At 39.7% G+C, this 25,309-nt stretch overlaps 1 protein-coding gene and 1 long non-coding RNA gene across 6 annotated transcripts in view; one reads left to right on the top strand and one right to left on the bottom strand.

Moving 5' to 3' along the window:
- ZNF536 (zinc finger protein 536) overlaps positions 1-25,309 on the bottom strand; it is a 448,938-nt gene that overhangs the window by 139,956 nt on the left and 283,673 nt on the right. For 4 of the 5 annotated variants that reach the window (XM_083750421.1, XM_083750419.1, XM_083750420.1 and 1 more), the window contains one exon: positions 22,236-23,798. In XM_083750421.1, the coding sequence (XP_083606547.1) occupies positions 22,236-23,798 (1,563 nt within the window). Of the gene's footprint in view, positions 1-19,764; positions 23,799-25,309 lie in introns of those variants that run through there. The other variant, XM_083750423.1, reaches the window with a different exon arrangement.
- Positions 15,157-18,150, top strand: LOC310849848. Its single transcript, XR_014567131.1, has 2 exons — positions 15,157-15,427; positions 15,628-18,150. It is a non-coding gene; the product is annotated as an uncharacterized lncRNA (long non-coding RNA).

Raw genomic sequence — 25,309 nt, forward strand, 5'->3', positions numbered from 1 at the left:
TCATCATCCATGAATTGTCTAGTCCACCTCTAGAGTCATCTAGGCCATCAACATACCTTCCAGTCCATTCCATAAATCAATTATATGTCATGTGGAAAAAAAAATCCTTCCAGTAGCACCTTAAAGACCAACTAAGTTAGTTCTTGGTATGAGCTTTCGTGTGCATGCACACTTCTTCAGATATCTGAAGAAGTGTGCATGCACACGAAAGCTCATACCAAGAACTAACTTAGTTGGTCTTTAAGGTGCTACTGGAAGGTGTGTTTTTTTGTTTTTTTGTTTTTTACTATGGCAGACCAACACGGCTACCTATCTGTAACTGATGCCATGTGAAGAAAGTCTTCCATTTGTCCTGAATCTCCTACTAGTCTCTGGTTCAAGTATTATGGGAGAGGAAGAAAAACTATTCTCCTGAGCTGCAGTTTGATAATGGCACTGGATGTAATCCAAAGAGCTACAATCTCCTAACTGGTTTAACAATCAAGCCCTCTTCCCATGAAACTCTGGGAATTTGTAGCTTCATGTGGGGAATAGGGTCTCCCAGAAACTCTTGGCACCACTTGCAAACTACAATTCCCAGGATTCTTTGGGGAAAGCCATGACTGTTTGAAGTGTTACAATAGTGATTTCAATGTATGGTGCAGATGTGACCTCTGTCTACTTTTTCTACAACAGGCAAAAGAAGTCAAAGATTCTATTTTTTTAAAAAAAAAGTAGCAAGTGTAGGCAGCAGCCCCTGAGTTGCAGCATACTCTGAACTGAACTTAAAGTGCAATTTTATGTTGTCCAAATTAATCTGATTTCCCCTATAGTTAGCAACAGCAAACAGCATCACTCTGTTGGCTGTTGTAAATATGTGCAGTGTAATTGGAATGCACTGCTGTCTGCATTTCAGTTCAACTTCAATTGCATCAATCTGTGTCTGAAAATAGGAAGATCAAACAACTTTGGTACATGTTGCTTGTGAATTCCCCCCCCAAAAAAGTATGCTTAGCTGAAATTCAGATGTATGACTTTCGACAAACTATTCAGCTCCCAAATCCTTCTCTACTTCTACACGTTACTTCCCTGAGGGATGAGCATGTGTGCATAGGATCTGTGTCTCTTCCAGATTGTACCAATAATTTTGTCAATTTTGTCACGGCTTCTCCGTCCATTTTGATTACCGGGCCGGGGGGGGGGGGACCCTGCCCAACTCACCCTGAACATTCAGGCATTATTTTGGTTCCATTGGAACATTTTCTGAGTGGCAAAGCACTGTGGGTAAATGACTGCCAAGATCGTTAAAAAAATCCCTAGAATATTGTCCAGATAGTCAGATTCCTGCAGTGTTAGCAAATGACAAATAATCATTATCTCTGGCTACTTCTGAATATATCTACTTTTATTCTCCATTAAGCCTTGCTAAACCATCGACTTAAGAGAGAATCATTATAAATCCCCATTTTGAATTTTTTTTTATTAGTCGTATTTATCACCTTCCCAAAATCAATTCTGCATTTTTAAATTAAAACAAATGACTATTTGCACTGTAATCAATATGAGTATGCAATGGCACTTTAAAACTGGGTTGTGTGGGAGGGGAAGAAAAAAAAATAGAACACCAAGAAATATTCTTCTTTGGCTGCATCACTCCAATTTCAATATAATTCAATATTTAATAAATAGAATCCTCTGTGTCTTTGTAGGGAAACATCATAAAAAATGCAAAAGGTTTCATGGTCTCCAATAAACTTGTAGGAAACAAAGTGTTTCCATCTCCCTCCATAAATACTGCAACCCCTGTGCTGTTTGAGATGCGGCCCCCTCACCCGTTTCCATGCATGAGAGTTTGCTTGCTCTGATTATGTATAAGAAAAGAGGTATGCATATTTAATGACGCTGGTAACTGAACACTACCTATGAAACCCCGAAAAGCAAGGGGTTTTTTGGAGGGGGGAGAGACGGAGAGAACCAGCCCTGTCTCTTTTAAACTTTGGTGGCTTGATGTTTTCAAAAGGGCACAAAAAGCAAAAGCTTATATAATACCTAATTTGTACATCTGTGGTTTCCCCTCTGACTCGTGCAGGCTCCATATGTTTTTAATTATCATAATAGCCTTAAAGAACCTGTTCAATGGGAAACACACATGATCTTTTTTTATTGTTGGCCTGTAATTTAAACAGTTTTAACAGAAAAGGTCTGGCTGTAAGGGAGTGACGAGCGCAAAGGTCTAAGAACCCTGTTATTGACCTCTGGATGTGGGAGTTAAGAATCCCACCCACAGAGGTGGGACTTTATTCTCCCTTCCCTGACAGAAGTAATTGGTCACATGTGAAATGATTTTTCAGGACCTGGAGAGGCATAATCTCCCATCTCAAATGACTCAGTGTTTCAGGCAGAGGCTGACACAATAGGACTAAGGTCTATAAATATTATCGCACAACCAATCTATGTTTTCTTCTGAAACTCTGCGACTGATACGACAGCCAAACCTCTCTGAAAATTCAGAAGCTACACGTCCCACCAATTCTCATTAGCTGTTGCCCTTTCAAATAGCACGGGATTGATTCCCTCCACCCCTCTTCCTTCTCGAAAAGCCTTGCACATTTCCTACTTTTGTCTACTGAAAATGGTCAGATATCGTTGGCGCTGGAATTGAATTTAACAAGTTCAGTTCATGCTGATTCCGGGACTACTAAACACATAATCAGTCCCATAATGTTATTAATTATCATTCAAGCGGCAGCCTTTGACATCGCCACGCACCCTCAACTTCCCTTAGCCTGCACCGATAAGTCAAATATAAAACCATTGGCATGAAAGGGGAAAAGGCCACAGTCCTATGAACAACACAGAAATTGCAAATAAGCAGGCACTGAGCAAACACTTGTGCATGGAAAACACAGAGAGAAAAGACAGACCTCTGCATTCTGCAAGTCAGAAATGTTTCAAGTTGTAATATTCCACCACTTCAGTTCATCTAATTAGGGGGGGAGGGAGTTGAAGTAAATTGCTGCGACAAGATGTTTAGGTCAGGAAAGTAGGCACAGCTGAAGGTTTGAGAAATCAATTGGTATAGTTGCTCCATCAGACTGAATGGGCTTCAGAAAACACACAAAAGGGAACTTTGTCCAAGGACTGCTGTGCTGGCTGCAGGTCAAACCAATGCCTGGGAGATGTTTGCTGAATCTGGATTGGGGTCTCACCACTGTGCCTCACTCCCCCAAGCGGTGCCAGTATTGGAACTGCCATAGCTCAGTGGTAGAGCATTGGCTTTGCATGCAAGAAGGTTTCCAGTCTACTTTGCCTCTTCTACCTCTGTTTTAAATTTCTATATTGTAAGTTGCTCGGGGCAGGGACTGTCTTCTTTTAAGTGCCATAAACACTGAAAACATATATGTAACATACAGAATATCAGACCAACAAGAAAGTTCTTGGTTTGTGCGGGCATCTCCAGGTAGGGTTGGAAGAAAGCCTGGAGGGCTACTGCCCATCAGTGTAGACGGGACTGAGCTAGGTGGACCTAGGAGTCAGCTTCCTACGTTCACTGGGACCAGTTACAGCAGCAGGGAAGGGGATGCCACCATGAAGGAGCATAGGAGGGAGTTAATCCTTTCCCCCCTTTTGCAGCAGTTCCAAAAGAAAGGTTGAAGGCTAACAGTGAGAATAGCCAGACACCTCTGTAGAACTTGCCATCCTTTGCTCCATCTCTGCTGGATCTGAGGCTGTTTGACTACGATGCATCCAAAGTATGATGTCTCTTTATAGATCAGGGTCTGCAGAAGTGTTGGATTAGAAAACATTCTGTTATGAACCACTGCTGCTAGAAAAAGATATCAGATCAAGATATCAGATAAGAAATCAAGGTGATTTAAATCTGAAAGAAAAAGCTGGTTTAAACCACTGAGTCGTTTTGTGGTGGTGAAAGTTTTCAAAAGCATCTTCAGTAGGGTTGCAATATTTCAATACTGTAAGTGAAAGTCTGGACAAAAAAGTAGTTGAGCTTTTCTTAGTTTTGCCCAAAGTTGTGGAGCTTTTTGAGCAAAATCATTTTTGAGCTTTTTTAAAGTAAATATACCAAAAACAGCACTGCTGATTTTCCACCTGGACACTGCTTCAGAAAAGCAGTATTCCAGGTATGTCCAGGAAATTCTTTACATATGGCAACCCTACAATTCTCCAGGTCTGAATATTTGCAAATATGTGTATAATGAAGTGTATGGGGATAATCAAAAGATTAAAATATTAGAATCAAGGTTCAAATACGAGATTTTGTTGCCACATTCTGTGGGAAATTAAATGCATCGACAGCATCCCTTGCATCTTTTCTTTCTTATATATTTATGGTAGACTGTCACCCCTTATGTTTCTCACTTGCTCAAGGCCCTAAAAACTCGATCCTTTCATAATTGAAGCATTTCTAGATATGAAAACACACACAAACAGATACACACATATAAATGATCTGCTTCTTCCCTGTTTACGATTCCCCCAACCCCAAACCCTTTTGAAAGTCTCCTCTAAATTTCTTTTAAAAAGAGATTACACCAGTACCACTGTGATCCCATCTGCAGAGGCAATGGCAACGCAATGCAGGAAGCATAAAACACCAAATTCCCACAGACGGCATCTGTCTTAGTACAAACAATGGGCCATTATCTTGTAAATAATTCTGATTAAACTCCAGGATTTCCCCCAAACAAACAGAAGGGGAACTGATGGTGAGACTGTAGCTAGTGAAAACGCCGGGCTCTTTCCTTTCTTTAGCATTCACGTTTCAGGGCTACCATCTACTGGGAAGTTCTCCTGAGTCCCTGGATTCTTTTTGATGGGATTTGTGTAGGAGAACAACCATGTGAATTATAAGCCACACTGACACACACACACCCAGCCTCAGTCATCTCCATCATTTGGCTTCCCTAATATTTGTTATTTTCATATATCTCTCTTCTTTCCTCTGTGGAGCTCAAGGTGGTGTACACAGTTCCCTTCCTCTCCACTTATATCTTTGCCACAACCCTGTGAGGTAGGTTGGGTGAGAGGCTGGGGCTGGCCTGAAGTCACCCCGTGAGCCTCATGGCTGAGTAGGAATTTGAGCCCCAGTCTCCCAGAACCTAGTCCAGCACACTGTTACACTACACTGGCCCACTTGCAGAGGTGGCAGTCACTCAATATACAATGACAAAGTCACTGTGGGTCGAAACAGATGCAGCATTGATTCCATGGAGTTAACTGCGCAATCTTTTTAAGAAGTAAATAGCAGTCATGGGGAAAGTTGAGCTGCAGATGGTGGGGAGGAACCCCTTGCCATGGCCCTGGTGAAAATCACACCCACACAAAAGATACTATTTGTCTCAAGAGAGAAGCTACTGGGGCGTGGGAGGCATTTCACTGGGACCATGGCAGGGGGGAGAATTAAACTTTACCTCTCCAGTTCAGCAGTCCCTCGTTCCTCAGCCCCTGTGACTGTGATTTATTTCTTATTATTTTTTTAATCATGCACATTGAATACATTCACATAATGAGTATCATTTTTGTTTTGACTGTGTCCATTTCCATATTCATCATTATTTGGGAAAATTTCATTTGGCCCGTTCCTATTCTATTTCCAGTGTAATTATGGAATAGTCGTGTTTCCCAATAAAACTGTTACATCTATCTATCTATCTATCTATCTATCTATCTATCTATCTATCTATCTATCTATCATCTATCTATCTATCTATCATCATATCACCAAAAAAGGAATCCAATGCATGGTTGCTTTACTTTTAATCATTTAAAATATCTGCCTATGAGACTTTAGCATATCCTATCTCTCTCTCTCTCTCTCTCTCTCTCTCTCTCTCTCTCTCTTTGTGTGTGTCTGTCTGTCTGTACACACACAGAGAGGGGTTTTTTTTTGCAATATAACTCACAGCATGGAGCACAAACACCTCTCCCCCCCCAGTCCATGGCCCCCATTTTGTGCTGTCACCCACAGTACCTTTATGAATATATGAGTACCAGCACCTCATTTTTTAAATTATATATATATTCCCTACACATTTGCGGGGGGGGGGGTGTTGAGAGGGGCCACTCTTGGTAGTTCTACCATCCTCAGACACCAAGGCAATCACTGTGGCATTTCCTAGGTTGCGAAATTCCCTCCCCAAAGAGGTGCTATTGATACTTTCATTATAAAGTTATGAAGTATCCACCTTATGCTGAAGATGCACCTCTTTATCGTGACACTTGTCACCTAAGATAAGTGTTTTCAGGTTCCACCCTATTCCTGAGATGGTAATTGTTTCAACTGTTTTGAATATTGAATTTTAAATAGATGTAACTCGTCAATTTGCTCTTTTGAAGGATGTAAGAGGCCTCTATGCAGGCCCAGCACCCAGAACACAGTTCACACAGCAGAAAGCATGGTGTCCTCAATACTCTCAACAACAAGTATGGGTCATCTCTGCATAGCCACTTGATGCTAACAACTGCCCTTGGTTTCCAATCATGACCTATCTTGGAGAATATCCAGCCCTGGGAGAAGGAGCTTCCATCTCCCTGTCATTCAGATGGTTCTCAAACATCTCCAAACAAAGGAACACACTGGAGGTGGAGTGTTTGTGCTTTGGTAGGGCTTACAAAATGCACATATTGTTTGAATCAAGCCTTGTATTATAATTCTTGGTAGTATTGATTCTTGATAGCCTTCTGTTTTATGGCATTTATCAGTATATAGGTGCTGTCATGAATAATAGAATAACTGCTGTACCATACCATAAGTGCTAAAAAAAAGTATGATTTCTCAAACTTTCAAAGAAGCTCATAGCTAGGTCAGGTGTGCAAGCTCTAAAAGCAGCAATTCCCAAACCACTTCTGCCTAGAAGTTTCTATCATTTAGGAGTCATAAAGCCTTCCTGCCTCCTATCTTACTATGTTTGGGTCAGGATAGTTTTAAGTCTCCTCTCTCTGTGTTGTGATTGTCTGCCACCCACAGAGGTTATCCGAAGACTACTACAAGAGAGTAAGCTTGCTGTAATTTGAGCTGGCCTGTCACTATCACCTGCTACTTAGGTTCATCCGATCTCTCATTGAAATCCATTGACTTTCAAGAAAATCACAGTGTCTCCATCCTTTCCAGTGGTGGCTGGTGTCCATTGGGACTGATAAAGTGTGAAACAGGAGGTCAACTGTAGGGGGCACCAGACCATAGATGGGCAGAGTCAACTAATTTGTCTACATTCTCCTCCTTGATGAGTTCCACACGGGCAACACTGAGACTAAGGAGAAGTCTAATAGGCCATGCCACCCCTTGAATTGGTTACAATCAGGTTCTTGAGTGGGGGCTAGCTTTGGGCAGATTGAGGTTGGTGGGGCAGTGTCCCATTCAATATAATGGACCAGTTGATGGTCCTGTCGTGAGTTGTTTCCAAGTACACCTGTGTGATGCCTTCTCTCTTTCAAACCTGCCCTTAAAGTCTTTGCACAACCCCTTTGTTCCCATGGCTATTTGTTCTTCCAAACTTTTGCAGGAATCATTTATTTTGTTCTGGGGTTTAAAATTGTTTGTACTGTAAAGCTACTTGTTCAGTGTATCCAGTGAAACTTTATTGTATTTAACTGGTTTTTGAAAATTAATTTTGGGTGATATGTTATCTGCATGCTGCAAACCACTTTGAGGTCACAGTGTAACAAAAAATAGTCGATCAACACTAGGTACACCAAACCTAGGTAGGTGTAATAGAAATGAAGCACATTCTTTTGTTTAGCCCTGCCTCCTCTTCTGTGCTGAATTCTTATATTGTAATTTACCGTATTTTTCACCCTATAGGACACACTTTTTCCCCTCCAAAAATGAAGGGGAAATGTGTGTGCGCCCTATGGGGCGAATGCAGGCTTTCGCTGAAGCCTGGAGAGCGAGGGGGGTCGGTGCGCACTGACCCCTCTCACTTTCCAGGCTTCAGGAAGCTATCAGCAAGCCATGGGAGAGCTGCCTGCAGCCTGAAGCCTGGGGCGTGCTGAGCTCAGCATGCCCCAGGCTTCGGGCTTCATGCAGCTCTCCGCTAACCGTGGGAGAGCTGCGCGAAGTCGCACAGCTCTCCCACGGCTTGTGGATAGCAGCCTGTTCTGGGGGCTGGGGTCGGGGGGAAGCTCGGGCTTCCCCCGCCCCAGCCCCGCACCTGGGGGGGAAATATTTTTTTTTCTTTATTTCCCCCCCAAAAAACTAGGTGCACCCTATGGGCCGGTGCGCCTTATGGGGCGAAAAATACGGTACTTAGCACAGCAACCATCTTCTATTAAAGCTATGCACATGGATAGCAATATATGGAGGATATATATTAGCAGATCGATAAGTAAAAATCTTAACGTGCTGTTGTTGTAATAAACAGCTATGACTCCATCTCCAGGCCACTATAAGCAAGCTAATGCTATATCCTAAAATGAACCCATCGCTCCCATTGACATCACTCAAAACTTGCACTGCAGCCAGACCATCCTGCTTAAGATTAACTGAAATGAATGGGGTCCCAACATCAAGTAAACCAGTTATGAATGGGTGGTGTGTTCATTGACAATGGATTGCAGTAGTCCAACCCACAGAGAACATGCCTGGCCCAGAAAAAAAGGGGTTGTAGTTTCAAATATTGGATCTCATGTGTGACTTATATAATAGAAGTCAGTGGTATCATGGGAAAATCACATGTCTATGATTTGCTAAAGTGCCAAAGGTCACAAGGGAAAAGGATGCAATCTGTCCATTTCTAGGGGGGGGGTTCCTAAGAGCTTAAAACTGACAGCAACCCCCTAATTCAGTGCATAGATAAGAAAGTAGATGTGTCACAAGGTTGTCTTTAGGATGGCAAGTCATCTCACATGGGGAAAAATGATCATGATGAACAGTTTGCATTGTAGCCAACTAAGTTCTACTGAGATTAGACCCACTGAGGATATTGTTTCTTAGCCATGCCCATTATTTTCAATGGGTCTACTCTGGGTAGGACTAGCATCAGATACCACCTTTCATCAGGAGTGATTCAGCATTTTCCCCAGTACAATCCCTCCCTACTTCCCTGATCTTTCAACTTTTACAAGACATAGCCGAGATTTAAAGTTCACAACTCTGCTGAATCCAAAGGTCAGCAGTTGTAACAGAAATCTTGTGTTCACGGGTTGTTAAAGTGTTTGTAATTCCCTCCTGGTCAATGTATCATGTATGTCTGAAGTTCCAAAAATATTCCAATTAGGTTGCTGTTTCTTCTGAAGTGCCTTAAATATTTGAATTTGTAACCAAATTTGGTTGTTGTTTTTTGTAATGCTCAGAACATGCTGTTATGTTGTCCTGGCTAATGCAGAATTTTATTTAATTGCAAAGCTTGTGGAAATCTGAGCCAATGAACCACATTGTTTTAGGAAACAGGAATAATCAATATATATAAATGGAAGTATCGAATAGAGCAAAAACCTTCATGGAAAGGGAAGTCCATGGAGACCATGGAAATAAACCAAGATTTCTATCGCGGGCACGTTAAGCTGGGAGTCAATCTTATTGAACTTAGTGGGATATGCTTCTGAATATACATCCATAGGTCTGGGCTCAACATCTTGGAGACCTGACAGGAATGAACTCATGAAGCACTCCATGATGGTGAGAGAGTTGGTAAACAGAAAGTGTGTTTAATTCCAAACTGTATGAACTCCAGATATAACCAAGTTGGGTTAGGGTGTTCCATCAAGATTCTGGATCACACATTAGAGCTTATGCTACATCCAAGTTGCTAGATTCTCTGTATTTATTATTATGCATTTTCCCAAAGATCCATAAGATCAAAAGTGTTTATTTCTGAACAATACTACCCAATAAAAATAAGACACTTATTCTATTGTGGACTTTGAAATCATGATGGAATGCCTTGTGGAAGCATCTAATGTAAGAAAGCTGTGGTACACAAGTCACATCCTCTGAACTGAACTGATGGACTCCAATATGCAACTAGGCTGTGGTTCCTTGAGATGTGCCAAAGGGTTTGTGTGTGCAAAGGGGGATTTACATTTGTTTATATGCCTTGAACAGCAGGTACTCTCATCACACCACATCACAAACTGTTCTGGAATCTCCAGTCTCCAATTCCAAAAGCAATTTTTGCCTTGTAGTAAGGGGTCTGCATGACAAGCAATCTACGCTCAAGGCATCCTTGGGTTTACAGATCTAATTGTGCTGTCCAACTGAAAGCATTTTAAGCAACCTAGTTTAGGATGTTCATTGCCAACTCATATTGTGAGTTCCAGTGACACAGCAGCAGTGTCAGGTGAACAGAATCAATGGCTATGTTTGCTAGGGATAGGTGAATCTGTGAATTTCAAGTTATCTCGGGTTTTAATTTTTTAATTATTAAGTTCAGTTTTCCACATTTCCATATGAGTATGCAAAATAATTTTTTTAATGCCCATGAAAATTTAGCAGCAAACTTACCCTAATATGCACATTTTTGCATGCAATTTTGCCTAACATATGCATTTTTGCAACATAATTTTCCTAATGCATTTTTGCATGTAATTTTTGCATGTAATATGTGCATTTTATACACATTTTGCTCTGGTATATGCATTTCTGTACACTTTAATGGGCTGAAGTAATGTATCGCAAAATTTTGAGAAGTGAAAATTTTGAAGGGTGGAGGTGTCTGCCACCTGAGAAGCACTCTTGTTCTGCAAGTTGTTCACTTTGTGTGTGTTTTTAAACAAGTCTGCATTAAACAGCCATTCACTAAAACCAATGGCCCTGCCTCTAGCCACAAAGCATTTATACCTTAAGAAGGCCGGAACAATAACTGCAGTGTCTGTTACATATTGCAAAACAAGGTCCTTATACAATGGTGGCATAGCCTTCAACACTAGTGATGTGGCTTCAGCTGTAGCATTACAGAGTCAGATGTGATAGTGGAAACCTCAAATTATGCTGCTCACACAAATGTCCTTTTGTCCTGTTGGGACATCATCTCACCACTGTTATTCCCATGGGATACAGAGAGTGTTCTCCTATCTGAGTGCAAAAAGTATACATATGAGGCTATAATTCTTCCAGCATGGATAACTATTTAAAGTTGTAACTTTCTTCTGACTTTGAAAATGTCTGTTGGGTTGTGTGTGTGTGTGTGTTTTAAAGAGTTCCTAGTGAGGGGAAGTGCCGTCAGAGAGAGAGAAACAAAGAGAGAGAACAATCTCACAGTGAGTCTGGATAAATGTTACAGTTATCTCACAAATGCTGTATTATTTCCAAGCATTCCAAAATAATATAATTGTTCTACTGGTGAACTACAGATTTTTCTCAGTATGACACAGAACACTCAAATGTCAGGTCCTGACTCATGGTGTTTGGAAGGCATAAACAAAAAACTACCAATATGTTATTCACAAGTGACAACATTAAATTATATATTAGTGAGAGAGACTGGATGGAGGGATGATCTGTTTGGTATACCAGCAATTGAGAAAAAGTCTCCAGCTGGGATCAGGCCTAGGAAAGACTCTTTCTGGATAGCCACTGTCTGTCAGTACAGGCCAGCCTTCCTCAATCTGGTGTGCTAGATGCTGTCAAACTCACGTCTTTCATCATCCCTGATTGTTGGCTTTGTTGGCTGGAGCTGATGGAGGCTGTAGTCTCTTGAAGGGTACTAGGTTAGAGAAGCCCTGTATAGGCAATATTGGTCTAGATGAGCAATTGGTCTGGCTCACATAAGGCAGCTCTATTAAGTCCTTCTAGAGCTGCCAGGTAGCAATCTAGAGATTCATAGGATGCCCTTAAAATTACTTGTGGAGAATGAAATGAGGAATATGTAGTTCATCTTGCCTTTGAACTTCTTCCTCTTCACCAGCAGCTGTAGCAAAAGGCTTCACATGTGCCCCACAGAAGGAAGGGCAATGGGGAGAACCTGGAGATGAACAGATGTAAGAAGCCAAAGCTCAGGCAACTCCCACTTCATCTGGCATAAGGCGGGTTTTTGGTGTATGGCATGGGAACCCTAAATTCAGCTGTGTTATCTTTGATTTACATCAGTGAAAAAAGATGCACATCACTATGATACACTTCAATATGTTCCTCTTCAGCTAACCAATTGTTATATCGTAGGTGAGCAAAAGATGCACTGGTGGCTTTTCACTTGAACAAATTCGTCTTTTCATTCAAGAAATTATAAAAAAAGAAAGAAGAAATGAAATCCCAACCAGTTGCACTACCCAGTTTCCCTGTAAAACACCTCAAGATGGATCCTTCCCCTCCAGCTGACAGAGCAGCTTCCTGGCAGTTCTGTTGTTGAGTGAATTAACAAAATGACTCCAAACTATACTAATGGTTAACAGCTTTTTAATTTTATTAGCAACACCAAGATAAGTTATTGAAGCATTGTTTTTAGTATTGTTTTACATTCCATTCAGAAATGACCTAACTTGGAACTCCATATACATTTAAAGATAAAGTGTGACACTTATTCAGAAAGCAACAATTATTAAAACTTACATGCCTTCATTACCAGGAAACCTTAATATATTTTCTAATTACTTCCAACAATACTCTATTTCAAAGCACATGATAACCCAGCAGAAGTTTACACATTTCACTTCAATCACAGGTTTTTTTACACTGTGGCTGTCAAGAGTGTTGTTCATTGAATTTCACTGTCATTTCTTGGTTAATATTGAAGAAGAGGAAAACTGGTACAACATATTAAACTGGAAGCATTTCTCAAAAGAATATGAAAAAAGATAACTACAGTAATTCTTCCCCTCCTAAAGTATTACAAAATTTGAAACTATTTAAAACTCAAGTAGAAATGACAATTAAGTAATCTTTTTAAAAGGAAGTTTCCACTTCGAAGGCAGTCCATTCTCTAGACTCATATGCCTACATAACAAAACATATTACAAAGCCTTTGATTTTTGTATTGCTGCGATAAACAGATTATAGTGAACACACATATCGATTCCTACACTTTGACAAATATATAGAAATTCCTCTTTGCTTTAAAGAGTTAACAGAGCAACAGGTAATTACATTTACCCCCAGTGATATAATTATCTAGGAACATGAGCATAAAAGCAGCAGATTCAGAAATTCAACAAGATTACACATTTTTTTTTACAATAATAAAAGAATATCCAAAATACTGATATGTGAAAGACAAAAATTGTTCTTATTTGTGTATATCTTTCTTTTTTAAGGTGCAAAATTATGACTAAAAACAACAGCACAGGACTGGTTCATGGCTGCAGTTCTACACTCTCTTATGTGCAAGTCCTACTGATGTCAATGGGAATTCTACACAAGTAACTGTGCCAGATTACAGTCTACCCATTTATGCTATGGTAGTTTTGTACACTAAGTGAGACTGAAACCATGGTTTGAGTACATGGCAAATACTTGTAGGTATATCAGAGGACAGCAGAGTAGACCAAAGTCCAGGCTGTAGGTTTCTGAATTTTAAATACACTTGAATTATAATTGCCAGGTGTCCTTCATTTTGAAGACACTTGAAGATAGAACGTGGAACGTATTAAGAAACCAACAAGGAACATGCCAGCCATGTCACATTCCAAAACCATAAAAATAAGAAAAGTGTCAGGGTGCACCTTGCACCTATCTTGCCTGATTTAACTTTCTCTTTCCTACCTATCTTTAAACATCATGGTATTTATTTAAATTAAACCCAGTCACTATGGTTCATTTTCTTAATTTGCTGAAGATGTTGGACACAATGCCACACAGCCAGATACAATTCAGCCCAGTGAAATCTAAGTAAGTGTTGGACATGCCCAAGAGGCGAGTAGAATCAGAAGGATTTCTAGAACTGGCAGAACCAGCAGGTGCCAGGGATAGAAAGAGCCAGAATTACTTCTTTGTGATCTATGGCCTAACGGAAGAGCTCTGTCACTTGCACACAAGTTCATGCCTCCTGCTTAATTAATCTGGAATAATTATTATCCATGTTTGTGTACTTATAATCACTAAAACGAAAAGGAAAGAGTAAGCTCACCATGGAAAGTGTGAGGAGAATCAGCTTTTCGTTGCTCTTCAGCACCCTGATTCTAAATGGCAAGAGGGTGGTGAAAGTTCAAGGGAACCTAATCTGCATTAAGTGATTCAGAATATGCATCCTTAGAATCTGCAATACAACGGCTTGCTTTTCCAGTCACCCTTCCACAGCTTCAGTTCAGAGTTGGAAAAAACAAAACAGAACTAGAAATAACAAACAATGTATATATATTGTCTTGGTCTCTGTTTTTCTACAAATTTGGAGACTAATTTTATTGTAATTCTAGATAGCCAAATGACATATTGAGCATAAGTTCCCCAAGTCAAAGCCTCCACACTTAATAATGCAAGTGGTCCCAGGGGTGAGGCTTAGAAGAGGCTGGGCCCTTAGCTTCTGCTTAGGAAGTCACTGTTGATTCCGACAGTAGCTTTTTGAGCCAAAAATGTGCAGCAAAAGGAAAGTAACATAAACAAGGCTAAATGTCAACAGTGTTTGCAGACTTACTGACACCATCCATTTGTTTGTACTGAAATGACTAGCGAACCATTTGGCAAATACAATGCTAGGCACAGACCAGCCCTTTTATCCAGGAGTGCAAACTTCATTGGGCTGCTGGCATTCGACTTAATTAAAAAAGGAAGAAAGCCATATGAGTTTGGTTGGATATTGCCACGCAAATAGCAATGCATTATCCACAACAGCAGCTGAAGCCCAAAGACTCAGGGCCAGGTTCTGATCCCAGTTAACACAGACAAACAGGAGGAGTAACTTCATTAGGGACAAAAGACCTTCTACCACAGTAATGGCAGAAAAGAAAATGGCATGATCTGAATGTCTCCTCAGATCCCAGAGAGTTCTGCAAATGAAAGGGTGCTATTTAGGAAAGGTGGAGAAGGGTGTGTGAGAGAGGTTTCAGAGCATGCTTATTTGTTACTCAGGGGAATCTTTCATCTAGGCAGTGTACTTAATACTGCATACCAAGATTGACTATTCTATGATACAATTAAATGTTCCTGCATGGTAGGTATGCACGCAGAAGGTAGAGATTCTTTTGCTAAAAAAAAGTGGGGGAGTGGGGCTTGTCCTGCATTGATAATGCTACAGCTGTTGCAGTTTCAAGAAAGAAAGAAAGAAAGAAAGAAAGAAAGAAAGAAAGAAAGAAAGAAAGAAAGAAGAATCATGACAAATGATTCTATAATACACAGGCTTTTTACAATTTAACCCTGATCCCTGAATTTATCCATAAGAGAGACTTCTTGGGTTTTGCTAAATTTTGCCCTCTCCCAACTGAAACATACACAAACACTGAAATGTAAATGACGCTCCTGCTGAACAATCCTTTGCTAATTCCTGTGGTGGTTTACATTTAAAGTGGAAAATACACCTTTCATGCCCTTGCACACAAGGTCAGTTTTTTGGAACCTTGGGATTCAGTGAAATGACATTTAACAGAAATTTAGCAATATGAAGAAGCGATGCAAATAGACAAATCAACCAAACATATTGCTTCAGCTAGACTTTGACCAAATACAAAAGAAAGATGATATTTTGGAAAGATGAGTGAAAGAGAATTGAGTGATATGGGTAGACCATGATACTACTTAATTACCTTGTTTGTGCAGAATAGTCTCAGGAAGAACCACAATGGCTCTCAAATGGTTCAACCCATGATGAGCCAGTCATGTGCATTTTTTGCATAATATTCCACTTTTCGTGCACTGCTGAATACCCCACAATTTGATTGTAAATAACATGCCAAAAGCAAATCCTTCATATGATGCAGGATTCACATGGAGTCAACACAGGGGAGGGTTTGTGTGTATGAGAGAGACACACAGACAGACAGAGTGACTATTGAAGACCATGCCCAGAAGATAATGAGATTAGGCCCATGAAAAGAGACTATTTAGACTGAGACATGTCCTCAATTCTCCTGAAACTATCATAGTTCTGCATGCAAATTCATACCCTTAATTGAAGTGGTAGCAGTTAAGTGATTATTGCTTGATAATGCTTCCTTTCAGTTAAATGCACTTTGTTCATGTGATAAAGAAGTCCTGTCCAGGAGAGTTGAGCTGTGATATCCGTCCAAACAAGCAAGCTGTCATAATCACTGCTGTTATCACAAGATAAGCATAGCCTTGTGAATTTGCCCTGAGATTTGAAGGCACTACCATAAAACAGACTATTATACAATCTGTTAGTGGTGGAAGATGTGTTCACAAAGACACCTCATTCCATTCAACACGGTACCAAGTTGTTTCTAAGAGCCAAAATAGGGTTTCAAGAACAGAAAAAACTCTACATGGAACAAAGTAGATCAGAGATTTTAGCAAAAGGGGAAAAACCAGCAAATTCTGAATATTATAATTCATAGATCTAATTCATACCTTTCTCATGGGGCAGCTCAACAAGTACAGACCCTGGGGTTGCTCTAATAAGATCCGTGTTATTACAACATTGTGCATATTCAGCAGCAACACAACAGTCCCCTATTTAAAATAACATATTAAAGTGCAATCCTATACAGGCCTACTCAGAAGTAAGTACCACAGGTAAATGCGTATATGATTGCAGCCAGATATGTCAGAGAAGGTCAGAGATAATAGTGACATGGACTGCTTTTATAGCCTCATTTTATTTCTAACAGCGGTTAAAGGGAGATTAAATATAACTGCCAACCACAAAGAAGGCTTCTGGTAAAGATATAATGCTGGACACGAAGCAACATTCCATATTTGTGTAGTCCTCATTTCTTCAGGACCTTTGCAAGGTGCTTTATAAGCATTTGTTAATTTAGCTGCATAACATCTAATTAAGGCTGGTTGATACCAACATACTGGTATGGGCAAGAAAGATCAAAACCTGATATTAAAGTAGCATACCACAACTATGACAGGATCACCAAGCAAAAATGTCTAAATATGGACCATGATGTGAGTGACTGGAAGTTAAGATCAAGTCACATGACAAAAAGGAAACAGTACAAAACTTATCCAATAGAAAATGTTATGGGTATCATGTGGACGAGCCACCTCCCACCTAATTCCACATTACATTCATGGGGACTGTGTCGAGAAGGATGTTCTAAGCAGCAGAATGGTGTTTCATTATATCACATTAATACACTTATATTAATGGGAAGCATCTCAGTGGTCCTCACCATAAATGTTGTCTTGAGTGGAGAGGAAAAAAACACTGAACAAAGTTTCAGTATTAAACTGATTAGGAGTGAAATCCCATGTTTACAAGGGAGTAAGAACCACTAAATTCAATGGGACTTACTTTTGAGTAAACAGAAGGTAGTGGTATGAAGTACTAATTAAAAAGCAGGAGACATTCCTTCCCTAAAGCTACAGGGTATATGTATATCTCAGTATTATACCTTGATGTTTCTCTCTCTGTCTCTCCACACACACACACACACACACACACACCTTTTAAAAAGCACTAAATTGTCCACTGGTTAGCTGATCAAAGGTCCCTTAAACTCAGTTTTGCAACAATGAAAACAGTGAGGGACAAGATGGTCATCATGGTGGCTGACAGAGTGATCTAACCCTCAGCTCACCATAAAGTTTCAATTTTGCCCTATATTGCTCTTACATAAAGGCTCTAGAGACATAAAACTGGATTGCTTCAGTGATTTAACAGTTATATATATCTAAGTGAAAATCTGGTCCATATTGCTAGGTTAAGCAAATCAAACATGTTTGTTTGTTTTGTGTGTGTGTAGCCAAGTCTGGATCAATTACTTTTTTACAAAGTAACATACTATTTGCAATAGCCAGTTTGCTGAAACACACAAGAAAAATATGCCGTCATTCATGATCTTTATCCTAGAACATTCCTCATGTCCGTTATACAAGTGAATGCATGGGGATATTTTGGTCTCCAGATGCATACCCATTAAACATGGCACCAAAGCAGCAGAGTTAATGATTGTCTTGGTCTACAAACTACTGTTTTCTGAGCAAGGATTGGGGAAGCTTTGACTGGGATGACAGAGCCTATTTCAAGTGGGGAGAGCAGATGTTGAGATCAATATGGGTAGAACATTCCTGCTGACTGTCTCACCATCAGAGCAAGTGAATCAGTCACATTTTAAAACTCATAATGGCAATGGGATAATGCAAAACGTCAGGAGGTATTATTTTTTTAAAAACCTATAAATGACAAATGTCTCCAGTTAGTTGTTATCTAAACTAAACTAAAGAATGACCATCATTAGGTGCACAGTCTGTATCCATCTATTTGTGCAATGTCAGGCACACTCATACATTTAAGCAGAAGCAAAACTAATCTGGGTTACTTCATCATTACACAATGAAGAGAAGCACTATGCATACCCACCATGTACTCCATAATATGCAATAGAAATTCACATTCTTTTCACCGTATGTACATTACCACTATGTGTGGCAGAGAGACTGGACCCATTCCACTTCTTGCAGCATATAGATAGAGGGGCAAAATAAATATGTACCCCTCCCATGTATTACAGGAACATGATGGGTACACACAGTATATTTGCTAAACTATAACACGTGAAGAGGTCCCAAGTGCCCCATTGTGATGATAGGTGGACCTGGGTTAGCCAAAGGACAACACAGTTGGGATTGCAATGCTATTTCACTAGCTCAAAGCAGCCAAGAACCTGCTTGAATTGGGCTGAAAAAGAAGGGGACAGTAACACTGTTTGGGTTAAGAGATGCTAGCATATTTCCATTAAAACGCCGTTCAGCAAGTAGCTTTCAAGCAAAGCTAGTCTAAAGCTCTCTAAGTTCAACCCTCCAAGTGAAGAAACAACAATCATTCCACTAAGTTCAGCCTTACACCCAACCCATCTCCCAGGATGCCTACATTATGCATGATAACTCAAGTGGTCAACTGGTAACATGATTTGTTACTACTAGTTGAACAGTCATCCATTATGACTGCTCTCTACAGCCATTCACTGAGGAAACATGACTTACGAGCAACAAATGCAACCAATCACAAGGGATGCATCTTGGAATGCGTTGACTATGCCACCAATTCACTTCTTTCAGAGCAGGCCAACGGGCTCACATTTGCTCTGATAGCAGCTCACAAAAATTCCTTAGTCTGAGGAGCAGCAGAAAACTCAGTAGCAATGATCTGTGTTTCATATACATTAATTTATTTTCAGTCTCTGGGATCACAAACTGGCAGAACTCTTAAGAATACTGAAGAATACTCCTGCAAGGCTACTACAACTTCATAGTCTGCAGCTATGAAGACTTCTGTGGAAATGGCTAGTAAAGATATCAGTCCAAAGTTAAAATAAAATAAAATCTGGAGGTGTGGGAAAGAGGATTTGAACTGCAATTCCACATATAAAAACAATCAAACTTATTGCAGGTCAACCTCGTAGCTCTGATGCTCTATCTCAGTTAAAAGGCACAGCTTGTGAAACTTTCGTGCTCTCAGCAACTCATGAAATTAATTTTGAATCATTAGAAGGATGGGAAATTAAAAAAATAAAACAGATTTGTTTTCAAAAGTGATGACGATGACAATGATAATGTGGTTTATAATAAGTGAATATAAGACTTAAATAGAAAGTAAGATTGTGAAACTTTGATCACAATCTCACACTGGGAAACTTTAAATTTTAGATTTTTTGGACAGCCTCCTTTTCATAATCACGAGGCTGAACAGCTATTAAAAGGAGGGAATGTGGGACTTTCAATTTGCATAACATTAACAGCTGTCAATATTTTTCAAACTGTCAGAAATCCCATAGTTCTTTCTTTTTTTGACAACTTGGAAAACATTCTTTGCACCGCATAGTTATGGGTACTGAGCTCAGAATGGCACACTTCTCCATTCAAAGCCACCCTGCAGCCATATCTGCATATTAAAAGTTCAAGGCATGCGTGTAACCTTCCTAATGGACTGCAACTCCACTTATTTGAGATCCAGTATCTTGAATTTGCTGGACAATTTTAAATGTCCAGCAGCCGGACATTTGTTTAGATCTGCAACAGTCCTTGTATGTGGATTTGTGAATGCCCTTGGTTTGCCAGATATATAGCAATATGAATGCTGCAGTCTTCTCCATCCCACTCCACTCCAACACCTGGGCTTTAGACCACCCCATACCTACACCTAGAATAGTAGAAAATAAGGTGGAGCCTCTATACGCATGGTCTCCCAACAACTACTTCAATTCATTGTTTTTTACTTCCGCCCAAGAGACCTCTGTCTTAGTGTAATAAGCTCCAATTTAGTAACTCTGTGATTCCACATTTTAAAAATAAACAGCCCAGCATATTTCTGAGCCAAGCAGCGTGGGTGGCCTTGATTTGCAAAAGGCAAAGTTTAGAGGTATGGCATTGCAACCCACCCCCACCCCCCACCCAGCTTGCTGAATGCTATTTCTAAACTGCTTACTGTGTATGTTACCTCTCTGGGTTAATAAGCTGAACTTAGGCTGTGTGCTTTTATGCCTCTGCACGCCACTCTTCCTGAGCACTTTGAACTACAGAATTGTAGAGTTGGACGGGGTCCCTAGAGTCATCTAGTCCAACCCCCTGCAACGCACTTACATCAGCCTGCAATGGAGGTGTTCTACCTCGGTTTGTGACAACATGCCAGCCCAGCAATGGTATACCCCCATTCTGAAGATTTCAAAGCTGGTGCAGAAAGTCCTAGGAACACTCCATGCATTGCAACCTCTTAAGGGCACGTCCAAAAAAGGAAAGTGTGACTATGACAAGCCCATGTTTGCAAATGTGCACATTGTACAGCTGGAATTGTAGGATCAGGGTGCCAGTACCATCTAGTGGGGCAGGATGTGCAGCTAGGTTTTACATTTCTTTGCTATTTCTCATCACCACTGCAGTATATAAATTCATTTTTTTAAAAAATGGTCTGCTTGGGATTTTTGTTGCAGCTCTTTCTGTGCTTTAAAACTACAGAGATCATATTAAAAGATGAATTTGTACAGACCCTTTCTGTTCATTAAAGGTTTTGTTTGTTTTGTTTTTTGTTTTGTTTAAATCTATTTGCACCGAAAGCTGCATAAACCTCTGGGTTTTCCTACACACTAGAAGTTTTGGTATTTGAGGCTTGCATGGTTGTGGAGCATATAGAAAAGGGAAAGGACCCAGTTTCTCTCTCAATCTTTACATGAGGAATGTTGGTGTCACTATGTGGTGGTAATAATATGACACAGACTTCCTAAGCACCCCACTTTGGACAAGTAATAAAAATAGACTTTGCTGAAACCATCAAGGCAGTAAGCAAGTTCAAACTCTTTACATTCTAGATAACCTAATGATTAGATAAGTTGACCTAGACAATGTAACCAGCCAGTTGGTGACTCCAAAAATAATTGTGCATAGGGATAAAGTGATTATATGCACCTGCTCAAGGACAACAGCATGTTTGTTTGTTTTTCACACAACTGTCTTATTAATTAGGTAATTGATGTTTGTGTTGTTTACCATAAGGAAATTGTGTAAGGGAATTGAAACAGTAAATAGCCTAGCTTTTGAAAATAATAAAATATTAGGATTGAACCCAGCTAAGTTCTACAAAGAGTAGATCCACTGAAATTAATGAGCAGGGCTAAAGCAGGTCCACTAATCTCAGCAGGTCAACTCTGAGTTTTACTAACATTGGATATAATCCTCACTGTCTGATTAATAAATTTTGGGATTTCTCTATAAAAATATAACTACGAATTGGAATAACCCACCCAGATTTTTTTAATTTATATTTCATTGAGCATATTCAATATGTCCTTATTCAACATAAGGAAATAATTTTTTTGGAAAGCAAACTAGGCTTAGGCTTGGCAAAGCATTTAGTGTTTTTACTTTTTTTTTCTCAGTTCAAATGCTGAAAAGTTGCAAGTTACCATGTCAGTTTAAAAAAATAAAATAAACCCAGATTGATCAAAATGAAGCAGCAGATGTTCTGGTCACATATCATAAATACAAATGTCTTATATAACTACTTATCTAATTAAAAACTACACAATGTATTTTTTTTAATGGCCTGGACCACGTATAAAGGCCACGTACTGCTGCATGAAGCACCACTAATTTCAATGGAGGTCCATGCTTTGTAACAAAGTAGAATTTTGTCCCAAGGTTTTAAAACATCATCTTAAAGCCAAATTTACTAACAAGCACAGTTTGACATACTCAGTAATTTTGTGGGTTGTTGTTTTTCTCTGAAATGGTCTGAAATAAGGATTCTAAAACTTACCACACAAGTCAGGTCTCTTGATACATCCACTACTTCCTGTGCTACTTGCAAGTCCATTAAAGGCTGCTAAGCCATCAGAGCTGTAGGCTCTTAGGACCGACAACATGTTGACTTGCTTCTCCAGGACCTGTGGGCTCTGAGCTGGTTCAGGCTTCATGGCACCTGGTGTAGCTTCATGGGAGGCAAGGAGATTCTGACTGTGCCACTGCTTTTCGGAAGGTGGCAATGGCGGCATGAGTCCCTTTGAGGCACCAGAGCCTTGTACGTTGTCCCCTCTATCGGCACCATCTTTGCTCAGATTGGACAATGGTTTGTTCGTAAGATCAGGTTCTGTTTCAATGTCCTCATCATCAATGGTTTCTTCCTTGGAGGACTCCATGTCTTCAGAGGAAGCTATGTCTGACAGGTCGTCAGTAGCACTTTTATTTACAGAGTCAGAAAGCAGCATGCTTGGGTCATCTTCACTTTGTGTTTTTATGTCAGGTTTGTTACCGGTGCAAGCATTTTGTGCTCCGACAACTCCGGAATAAACGCCAAATTGCTTGTAGAAGTCTGCTGCAAAATTATAAAAAGTGGAATCCATGTGACCAGGCCAAGGGGTGTTCCTCTGTTCTCCTGGAGAGTCCTTGGATCCTTGGTTCATTCTTTCAGAAGCCGGGTCTATCTGGCCAATCAAATTGGAAGTAGCTACATCTTTGTTGGACTGTATGGAAGTCAGCAGCAAGCTAGCTTTATTTGCTGAAGCAATGGCCTCCCTGGGTGGGTCTTTACCATTTCTAGTTGATCCTAAAACACTGTCTTTACGCTTTGCCTTGCCTAAATGATTGGCTTGGAGATGAAGAGCCATTAATTCCATCGATGATGTCGTGAATGAACAAAACAAGCAGCCATGCCAAGCAATATTGTCTTGGACTGTAACGGATGAACCTGGAAGACTGGCTGCATCTGGTCTCACAGAGAGGTCAAGAGGCTCATACTGTGATTTTTCTGTTTTTCTCTGCTTATTAGATGATTTCTCCTCACCACTCTCTAAAGCCAGAGGCTTTGTGGAAATGCAATCAGACAGGACTTTATCCTTCATTTCTTTTTCTTTCTTCAAGGAACTGAGGACAAAGTTGTCCATAAAAGCTTGCAACGACCCTTGGAAGTTCACTCCATTTCCAACCATACTATGGTAAGCTCTGCCCAGCTCAGAAAAGCGTGTCCCTTTGGAAGATATGTCAGACCCCTTGATGCTGTCTGAAGAAACCTCTGAAGACATGCCAGTTGAATGACCTGGATGATCTCCTGAGGAAAGCATTCCTGGTGACCATTGTTGAGATCCCATGCTACTCCGGAAATCTATTCCAGGAAGACCCTTGAAGGCTCCTCTCAGTACTTCAGGTCTAATGAACATTGATCCTTTATTTGAAGTCTCTTCCTTATGTTCTTGACTTTGAGACTGTCCAGAAAGTGGTCCTGCACCATTCTGCCGTTCCCGGTGATGTCGTTCCAAGTGGTATTTGAGTGAAGCAGATTGTGTGCCAGCGTAATCACAGTGGGGACACTTGTAAGGTTTCTCACCTGCAATTATCAAAAGACAAATAGGTATATTAGCTGTATTAAAATGAATTATTAGGGAGGGGATCAACATCTATCCTTCTACAATAATGATGGTTCCAAAAACCCACTAATTATTTTTCTAATTCCAGTTCTTTCCCCTGTAAAATGATAAAAAAACTTATTTGAATCACTTTCTATCTACTCAAGACTTACACAGCATAAACACACAAGTTATATTTTCCTTAACTTAATATGCTAAAAGTGCTTCAGAATTAAAAGATATGATTATTAAAACAAAGCAAAACTATTCCACCACAGTGATCATTAAAAGTACAAGCTGGGGGGGGGCACAAAATATGTAACAAATGGATGACTACAATGTTTTTCTGTAAACAATAGCACTAAAATTTGTTTAAATTATACATATGGAAACAATTTTTAACCCTAAAAATTTTATGGCACTGTTACGCAAGACTGAAATGAATGATTTAAGTCTTGCTCTGCAGTAAATCATGGATATAATTAGCAAATGGCATTCTGCTCAAGTAATTTATCATTATTTGGAGGGCACCATTCCAGAAGGATTCAAAGATCTGCAGACCTGCTGCATTGTTTCCAAATAAAGAACTATAAATACAGTTTCTTCTATAAAATATTAATACCGTTACAGTGCATTACAATCGTATTGAGTAAGAACATATAGTTAAGATAAAAGGTAGTCAATAAAAATTAGAGAGAGAACGGGCAATAAAAGGTAGAAAATATATTTAGTTTCTATGTTTGAAATTAACATTACTGTTTTTTTGCAGTGCTTTAAATTTGCACTAATGGTACCTCTAATGCTCCAGTAGTAAAATGTGTAATTTACCTCTAATAAGCACTTTTCAACAGAGTAAGGATTGGCTTAAACAGTGTTCTAAAACATATAAGATGATCTTCATGAATTAAATATATATATTTCTAATTCAGTGCTATACTTGTACGGCTCTTTCTGATTTAGAAGAACTCTGGGTTGCAAAGCACATATGTGAAATATTTACAGAAATTCACACATATACACCCGGAAGGAAAAATATGTCTAGATAAATGTGAATTTAAATGTATACTAGCACTTGTTAGCAATCAAGGGTTCCCTTGCAGACCTGAATGCTGGAATAGTCATCGAAACAGACAGGAGTCTGACAGTTCTAGAAGCTCCTTTTAATAGCACTCTGTCAATAACAGCAATTATTTCTCTAAGCGACCTCAACAACAAGGAACTATTTTTTTCTCTACTGTTTTCTTTCACTGAAATGATCTAAATGCCAAACCAGCCATCTGTGAACTGTGCCCTGAAAAATGTTGCATTGTTTGTACATCTCTCCTCCTCCCCACCAAAAGACAAACAAATTAGAAATTGCACTTGCATCCTAGTGTTGTTGTTGTTTTTTTTTAAAAAAAGCTATATATTCTAAACTATTTTAAATTTGGTTCAGAAATTTCAGGCTTCCAAGTATTTAGGCCCCATCCGCACCATACATTTTTAAAACAAT

The sequence above is a fragment of the Podarcis gaigeae genome, assembly GCF_964106915.1.
Source record: "Podarcis gaigeae genome assembly, chromosome: 8".
Lineage (NCBI taxonomy): Eukaryota > Metazoa > Chordata > Lepidosauria > Squamata > Lacertidae > Podarcis > Podarcis gaigeae.